Source organism: Microtus oregoni, unplaced genomic scaffold (assembly GCF_018167655.1).
Source record: "Microtus oregoni isolate MIOR12 unplaced genomic scaffold, Mior012 000086F_ref0000336, whole genome shotgun sequence".
Taxonomy (NCBI): domain Eukaryota; kingdom Metazoa; phylum Chordata; class Mammalia; order Rodentia; family Cricetidae; genus Microtus; species Microtus oregoni.
Genome location: NW_024544552.1, coordinates 1,879,370 through 1,889,037, shown reverse-complemented (window position 1 = coordinate 1,889,037; position 9,668 = coordinate 1,879,370). Strand labels below are relative to the sequence as shown.

Genomic DNA, 9,668 nt, shown 5'->3' with positions numbered 1-9,668 from the left:
GATATTTTTAAAAAGAGCCTTGACAGAAATCTTAGGAACATTTTTGTATCTTTTAGTAAAAAATCTATAATATATTATTATAGATGATAAAGATTTCAGAATTATGGATGGGAATTGGGCTTGAACACAGCTCTCTAGAAGATCTAAGAAGCTAACTACCTGGTGAGTCTTAATTTATTTTCTGTTAAGAGGGGGAACACTTACAAGAAACAATCAGTTGTCACATCTCCATCCCAGTGGCAGTCTATAGAAGAAGGTGATCATGGCCTCTCATATGGCCTATATGGGTCTGTCTAGAATACAAATGAATATATTGTATAATGTGGTAAAAAGGGAATAAAATACTTGAAGGGCTTTGCATTAATTCTGTTGTCCAAAGCGGTTCAGGAACACAAGTTTTGTGAGCTCAAAGACCATCTTGATTGTGTTGTGTTTCTCTTTCACTATCACTGTTCTTATACTTTGAACCATTGAATACATTGTAGTTAAAGACATGGTTTTGCTGAAGGTAACCAAGCAAAGTTTAGTTTCAGCAAAGTAATATGCAAAGGGGATTGTTGAAGCATTCAGAAAATGCATCAGTATATATATTCCCTTCTCTAAAATAACATAAACAATACACTCATCCAGAATTTGTCCAGAGACAAGACTTGGTATGAACTTTTATGCCATCTACCTGATAGAAAAGAAAGGCAATAAAAAGCCCTCTAAACTAGAGCATTCCATGAACCTTGTGCTTTCCATCCAATTGCTACTCCATACTTTACCATTTCTCATCCTGTCCTCCTTACTTACATGCCCAATGCCTAGATGAGTACCTCTACTCTTATCAATGTCTCCAAGTTACTCTTCTTTGTTTAAGAGGCAATCACATAATGGTAACAGGAGAGAAACTTTTAGGCTGTTAATAAGTACACTGGAGAAGGCAGAAAAAAATATTCTAGGCCATGAGCATAAAAGTGCAGCCCTGAAAAATGCCTTTCATTCACTGAAATGAAATTAAGTTCTAAGAGTAACGAGCAAGAATTTTAATGTATGCTGGCATAATGGAAACTTATAAAGGAGTCTCCTCCAAATTATCAGTTGCATACCAGACAAGGATTCTGATGAAACTGCCCACTGTTCCCAGTTACAATAGTTGGATAAGCAGCCACCACGAAGTAAAATTTTGGGCATCATAAGCAGACTGTTAGAAACAAAAAAAAAAATGTGTTTTACTTAATCCATACCCGTGATGGGGCAGTTCATATAGCTATTTGTGATTCTGCTCAATGCACCTCCACAAAGATTTCAAAGGCGAATGAGATGGGGAAATTAGAAAATTTATAAAATGAGGTTTGAAGTATTCAAAGGATTGTTTACAAGTACAGAAAGGTGTGATTGAATTTCAACTGGCTATGTTGTCAAACAGAAAGGAATAACTACTAATAAAATGACTATTTATTATGGGCTTCCTGTTTGTCAAGTACTAGATCAAATTCTTCATCTGCATTAAACTGTTTAATTTGTCGCAGCCCTGTGTTCTATTACTATAATCAGTTTGCAAGGGAATTTTGAACATTGTGGTTAAAACTTTGAAGTGATTGAAGATATTTATGCAGGAGTGTCTTACGAGTAGTTTTTCATGAAAACATGATTACAGCATTCATGTAGAAGTGTGGACAATGATCAACTCATCTGGAACGTGCAACATAGATAGAGAAACATTTGCATACAGGGCAGGATGATGGGCATCAGGTGTGGAGTGCTAGTGGGAAGTGGGAAGGAGAGGGAAGACAGGGGTGTTTCAGAAAACTATGCCGTTAAGGCAGTGTGTAAGGGAAGAAAAGCAATTAAATGGACCCTCAGTTTTCCGAATGGAAGTAAAGGCTAAACCTGATAAAAATGGGAGGGTATTTCTGCCTATTATAGCCTCCTGTTCTGACTTCACCTTGGGGAAGACAACAGGTAGATGGTCCAGTTTCTTTATATTCCTGACATTATGTGGGATATGGAGAAATAAAGCAAATCATAGAACTTCATTTCCTTCTTTGTTTAAATGAATTTTCTCATTGCTTCAACATAGGAAAGCCTATTCTCTCCTTGTCGAAGATTCTCAGTTCATTTTATCCCTTTTATTTCCTTGGGCTAGAATTCTAGAAAGTGGCAGAATACGTGTATTGAAACACTCTGAAGCCATTTTCCAGATGCTAGAGAACAGCTATTACAAGGCACTGTAGGAAAACTAGGCGGTGGCTTTGCTTCTTTTTAGGATCTTTGAGGATGACATGGGTAGATAGATGCCAGGGCTAGAGAGGCAATGTCTAGGACTAGACCAGGGTTCTGAGGTAGAGGTATTAGGTGAAATGTAGAAAGAATATTAGTTTCACACAGGTTTTTACTTTTAATCTTTATCTTTTACTAAATTGCTGGTCTTTTTTTCTCCCAGATATAGATTTTCACATCAAGTATCATACTTCCTTTCGACCTAGATCCAGTTCTCTCGAGGTCAAGTAGTTTATTTAGAAATAGTTATATTTCATTTTTTTATTTGTGTTTGTGCACACATGCATGCATATGCGTACGTGTGTGATGCACACATGCACATGGTGGTATGCATGTAGATATCAAAAGACAACTTCTGAGAGTTCCACCATGTGGGTACTGGGACCAAGCTTCAGGCCTGGAATTTCATCACTGGGTCATCTTGCCGGCACTGTTTTTTTATTTCTTAAGGCAATTATCCTGAAGCATAATTGATATGCATTAAACCATGAATATTGATCAAATACAGCAGTTAGGTGTGGACACCACAATTATGCAATAGACATATCCATGAACTTCAAACATTGCTGGAGGGTCTCAATGCTTTATTGTGTGTTCTACCCTCTCAAAACGTTTAAAATTTTAACACAATGTTATTAACGTAGTCATTATGTTAGACAGAAAAATCTTAAAAAGTAATTCACATTACATACTGAAAAGTTATAGTTGTTCAGTAATTTTCCAATTTCTCTACTCTGGTTACTGATAATTACTAATAATGCTAATTTACCCTATATTATTTTGAATACATTAATTAATTCACACAAATTGTCCAGCTCTGTCTTGCTTGTTTCACTTGATTGATATACTTTAGATGAATCTTCATTGCTACAAATTTCAGAATTCCTTGCTTTCAGAATGAACTATATCCTATTACCTAAATGTCATTTGTTTTTGTTTCGTTTTGTTTTGAGACAGGGTTTCTCTGTGCAGACCTGGCTGTCCTGGTACTTACTCTGTAGACCAAGCTGGTCTTGAACTCAGAGATCAGACTGTCTCTGCCTTCCAGGTGCACCACAACAACCTATTTCAAATATTAATTTTTTTAGTCATTTTTTGTCTATAGACCCCTGGATTGTTTCTCTAGATTATCTATTATCATTAGCACTATAATAAATATGAAAGTAAAGCTAACACTTTAAATTTGTGACTTAAGTAAGCATACAAAAAGTTATTTAACATCACTAATTTTTTGAAAAATAAAATTAAAATATACAATTAGATGTAACATCCTAAAAATTAAGATGTATATAAAACAAATTATAAGTATGTATGAATTTGTGAATAATATAAATAAATATTTTTAATATGTACAAGTGTTAGAAAATATTGAACACTGCTGATGGAATATAAACAAAATGTAATCACTGTTGAAAACCGTGGTAGAAATTTCATAGAAGTTAAAATATGACTAACATATGACTCAAGAAACTGAAGATAGACTATTTCTACAACTCTCTTTTAATTTTGATCTACCTGGTTTTTTTGTCTCCATCTGTGCTCTCGATCTCATGGTCATGTTGAAAAGTTCTACAGTCCCAAAGGAAAGGTAGCACAGAAAGGAAGAGCGAGCAGTTCTCCAGTAGCTGAGCCTTGAGACTCTGGGGTTTCCAGCCTTGCCCAGGGTAGACACACTCTTCTCTGAAGGCCTTGGTCCAGCCCACTGGTTCATGTTTGACCCATCACAGCTTTCAGTTCTCCCTCTGCTCCCTGAAGTATACACTAGTCTTAATGTTAAAGTCAAATGCAACCTTTGTAGCAGAGTTCCTCTTTGAAGGTTTCTCCAGCTTTGGTTGGCAGCACAGACTTGCTTTTTTTGTTGTTTTTCTAACATTATACTTTCTGACTCTGTCTGGCAACGTGATCATCGTGACTATTATTCACCTGGATCATCATCTCCACACTCCAATGTACTTCTTCCTAGCCATATTGTCCATCTCTGATACTTGCTATACCGTGACCATTATACCTCGGATGCTTTCTGACCTCCTCAATCCTTACCACACAATTGCTTTCCGAGACTGTGTGGTCCAGATCTTCTTTTATCTAACTTTTGGAATCAACAATTGTTTCCTACTCATGGTCATGGGATACGACCGTTATGTGACCATCTGCAACCCACTAAGGTATTCAGTCATCATGGGTAGGAAGTCTTGTGTCCACTTGGCAGCTGGGTCACTGGGAACTGGCCTAGGCATGGCTATTGTCCAAGTTACATCTGTGTTTAGCCTACCCTTCTGTGATAGCTTTGTTATTCCCCACTTCTTCTGTGATGTGAGACCTCTGCTGAAGCTGGCCTGCACAGATACCACTATCAATGAGATTATCAACTTGGTTGTCAGTGTCTGTGTCCTTATTCTACCCATGGGTGTGGTCTTCATCTCCTACATTGTGATCATCTCCACCATCCTGAAGATTGCCTCAGCTGAAGGTCGGAAAAAGGCATTTGCCACCTGTGCCTCCCACCTCACAGTGGTCGTCATCCACTATGGCTGCACTGCAATCATCTACCTGAAGCCTAAGTCCCAGAGCTTGCTCGGGCAGGACAGACTCATCTCAGTGACTTACACGCTTATCACCCCCCTGCTGAACCCTTTAGTCTACAGTCTACGGAATAAGGAGGTCAAAGATGCCCTACGCAGAGCCATATGGCAAAAGCCACTTACATCTTAATCAGGCTCATTTGCGAACTTAATTTCCTTCAGTTTGTGAATATGCACTTTTTTAAAAGTTGTTTTTAATAATGCCTTTACTTATGGTATCAAGAAGACCAGAATGTACTAATGGTTAATGATCTAGAGGCTTCCTTCTATGCTCTCAGAATTCTCTGTGCTCTCCTCTAGAGGAATGAGATGATGATTTTTATATATTTAGTGTAAGTAGAAAGAAAAATTATAAGCCTGGGTTACTTCTATCCAGAGGCTTGATAGGCTTTTAATTGAAAGCTTTGGCCCAGCTATGTGTGTCATGGTTGACTAATACCTTTTCACTCCCCTGCCAAACCCCTTTAAACCTAGACCTTGTTCAAAGCCAGAGGCAAACTGCTTTGTCTATAGGCCTGTTCATATATGCATATGGCTGCACTCTCCACGAAAATATTGTGAGTTGCAGTCATGTATCCCACAGCCACCTTCAAGCCAATGATAGACTTCATATTTAAAGGCAGAAGCCAAAAAGCTTGTTGTGTAGCCTGAGCTGGTACTTTGTGTGGTATGTAGTTATACTCTGCGATATTGTCACAATGACAAAACTGCTTACAAATTATTTCTCAGACTAGATCCTCATTGGTAGACATAAAAGACTGTATCAATTCAACTTTGTTAAAACACGAATTCATCAAGTTTCTAAATCTGATATATATCAATTATGGAAACAGGTGTAGAAAGACACGTGTGTTGTTGCTAAGGCAGCTGGTGCAGTCAGTATAAAGACATATCTTATATCTTATATTCTGTTTTATGAATATTGCATTAATACTTTGTGATGACTTGGAGGATTTTTCAAGACACTTAAAGTATGTCTTTGAAGTGCAGGGCAGCACAGTGGTAAGAAAGTAAACCAGCACCAGCTATAGAAAGTACAGGTGTGAGCTATCCACAGTCCTATTATGCACACTTCATAAAACTCACATCCAGAATAAGACCATACTGACAAGGTGAGCTTTGTCTACTACCCTTTCAATTCTAGAATAAAGAAAATGGGTATGGAAGGGTAGACATCACTGTGAAAAGAACATCAGATCCACTGTTTGGCAGTTGTGGAGCACAACCATGAAAGTGAACAATCTGTGATTTGATTTAGGATAGCACGTGTCGTTTTGGAAAAAGAAAAGACGAGAATATGAAATCTACACAGGGAATGAACATGAAGTGCTATGTCTTTACTACATGTCCAGATTTCCAGAAACGGTGAGGGTGCTTCCTTTTGGCAGAGTTGATTAAAAGACAATTTAAAAAAAATGGCTTAGCGATTCTGTTTAAGTAAAAATATAAAGTAAAGATGGGATGGGCAGTAGATCAGCATCACATGTCTAAAGATGCATTTGTCAAAGGCTGATGTCATCCTCAGATGGATTCACATATGAACTCTCTGGGTTACCTAGAATCCTGGAGTGAGGCTCTCAGTGAGTCCCCTTCAGGAAGTGTCCTTGCTAAGGGTCTGCATCTCTGGGGTTTTTTTTTTTATCATGTTTGGGGGATGGGCTGCTTCTAGTGGTTTGCCTGTTCCATAATGTCTCCTCTCTATGATGATTATGAAGAGCTGCCATCTGTGGGGTGGTTTAGAGCTTCTGCTGTGACCATTTCACACTTCAGCTTTTCTCTTTCACCCCTGCTTCTTTCGCCCCAGCAGAGGTGGGGTGCTACATTCAAGCCTCTTCCCTGGAGTTTGTCTCCTGGGGTCACCAATCTGCAGCTGTATTTTAGAATTCCATTTCTAGAACAGCTGGCATATGTGGAAAAAAAGTTTTTGGCCTTAACGTATTCTAGTGCAGGTGGATGAGCTCTGTTCTTTCAGTTTTGAAATATGTTTTTGTTACAAGTGCTGAGTTATATCTATGAGGACACAACCATTTTGAAATTTTGTTAAGAATTTTTGCATCTGAATTTTCTGTAATTTCAGATTCTTTTCACCCGACCCCACAGTGTTGCAGAGAGGTTTTTGCCCACTGTCTGTGCTGTACTGAGGAACAACAAGACTGACCATATACCTATGCCTTTTCAGTTTGAAAATGGAAGAATATGGATGTTACAAATGGTATATGCAGATGACCTTGATAACCATTCTGGAGCATCAGTCGACTATGGCTTTAATAGGAAATACTGTAACAACTGAAGCACCATATGGGGACAAGGACTTGCTAAGAAACAGTCCAGACCTGGGCAAGTGATTTACGACAGGAGACAAACTTTAAAGTCATCCATAGACCTAGGCTGCCTTGGGGGCTTGTGCCTGCCACAGCAGGATGCTGCATCTCTGGGTTTTTGGAGGTGCCCCTCTGTGCTTCATTTCCGTTGAATGAGGAGGCATTCACCTTTCTTCTAAGAACTTACTTCCTAAACAGTCTTTCCTGATACTTCTTTTGCCGAATCTTTATACTGGAGGCATTCCAGGAATTTATCTTTCAAGGTCACAAGCCAGGAGATGTTCATTTGTTTTCCCATCCCCTAAGTAGCAGAAACTCATAAGGATTTGTGATTATCTGTTTTGAGGGAGAAAAAATGTTGCTTTATGCTCTGTTCTGGATTAATTTAGTACAGCTCAGAAGTGACCAAAAAGGACAAACAGGTAAATCGAGAAAGGAAATTTCTCAACTAACCTGTATAACATACTCACTCTTTGACATAGATCAAAATATTTTACATATATTTTTAAAAAGACACTTTAAGAAAGGGTATAATCTGGGGACCACTAACTATTAGAATAGTAATGTAATTTTCTAAGTTACTTCTGTAATAGAATGCAAATGGCCATGAAGGCGAAAGAAATAAAATAGAAATGGCAGGCACAGATCTGAAATTAGCTGGGAATTTATATATGAGAATCAGCACACCAAAATGGTGACAGATCCGGGTGCCCAGTGATGGGGCATGAAAGGAAATCTACCCCGGCACTGAGCGGGAAATGACTGCTGAACCCCTGAGCCTAGAGAGTCACACGTGTAAATGAGTGGCAGTGTCTGAGAATAGGGAGACTCTAAGACCACCTTGTCCAGTCCCTTCCCATACAGGAAAAACAGAATCTCAAAGGCTTGCCAGCAGCCTGGCCCAGTCCAGCACCCAGTGAGAAGCAGCATGGACTTCCATCTCTCTGCTCCACCCATGGCCATCCCAGGCTTAACTGGGGATATAGGGAGGCAAGAGTTAACAGCGATAGTCAGGATTCTAGAAACTCCTCAGAAGTCTCTCGAGCTGATCAAGCCTGGAATTTCTGCCCACATCAAGCACCTCTCAGTTCCTAACTGAGTATTTGGCATTGCAACCAAGTCTGAGATAAAGGAGGAACTTCCTGTCTAGCTCAGCACCGGAGACACTGACACTGTAGGAAACTGTGGAACAATGTGTCTTGATTGTGTATATTGGCAACAGTGGTCTAAAGGTTTATCCTGAAATAAGCCTTGGGCAGGAAGCAGAGAAAGTTTCCCATAAAATCACCCAGGAGTTTCCAGTGGGGACTTTTCCCTGCCTGCGTCCCAGAAGAAATCACTTCCACATTCACCACACCTATTTATATGATCCCAAGTGCCAGGGATGGAGTCATTCCTTACCATATTAAATGAGGAAAATGTTGGGTAGGAGGAAGAGAAGGGGGTCATGTACTATATGCATATTCCCATCTTTTAAAAAAAATGAAGTAATTACTATGTATATCCCACTAACATTTCTTGATGAAATGAATATTTCAGGTTTAGGCAGGGTTTACAAATTGCCCTCATACTGTTTCCCACAATGTCAGTAGGTGTAGAGTCTGGGCAAAGTAAATACCCTCTGCTCTCATGGGATGTCATAAGTGCCAGTCCAGCACTGACAGCATGGATCCTGTCGCTTAGAGTTTTTCTTAAGCCTGAATTCATTTTCTGCATGAGCATAGGCAGGAATTCAGTTAGACATGTTGCCTATCCTCATTCTTATTGAAATGAAAAGCCTGACTCATAAATATATAAGCAGGTTTTCTCAAGTCATAAACCTAGAAAGTAAAAGAATAAAGAGTTTGATCCATGTCTTATACTGTGTGACTAATAATGGATATCTCTGCAGGGAAGAAACTTAACCCAGTTCACACTCTGAGACAGACCCAAGCCTCCACTAAATGGTTTGGTAACAAAATGAAAGAGATAAACACAAACCTATTCCCTTTACCCAAAAACTTATTAGGAGAACTACACCAGTGATTCTCAACCTTCCTAATGCTACAACCCTTTAATACAGTTCCTCTTGTTGCAATGACCCCAACCATAAAATTATTTTCATTGCTTTTTAATAACTGTAATTTTGCTATGTTGTAGATCATAGTGCAAGTATCTGATATGCAGGATATATTTTCATTGCTACAAATTGACCCAAAGAGGTCATGATCCACAGGTTGAGAACCTCTGCCCTGGACTATAAGCCATGATTATCATTTACTCAAAAGCCATTGCCTTGCTCCTCTATGAGGATATGATACAAGTTGCAACTATAAGATTGGTTTATCTGACAAGGCTAAATTGATTACATAGGAATCCTGGTGTGAACTTCCCATGTTTTTTGGTCATTTCAATTTTTATCAAGAATCAAAATCTCCTAGCAGTGGAAAGCAGAGTATGAAACATTGCCAACCTCACCAGTGTCCTACTATGTCTTCTTGCTACCTCCTTCTTACAATGA

At 38.9% G+C, this 9,668-nt stretch overlaps 1 protein-coding gene across 1 annotated transcript; it reads left to right on the top strand.

Annotated features, from left to right (window-relative positions):
• The first annotated feature begins 4,035 nt into the window (after positions 1-4,035).
• Positions 4,036-4,977, top strand: LOC121442035 (olfactory receptor 10J3-like). Its single transcript, XM_041643474.1, has one exon. The coding sequence runs from the start codon at positions 4,036-4,038 to the stop codon at positions 4,975-4,977; it is 942 nt and encodes a 313-aa protein (XP_041499408.1).
• The last annotated feature ends 4,691 nt before the right edge of the window (positions 4,978-9,668 follow it).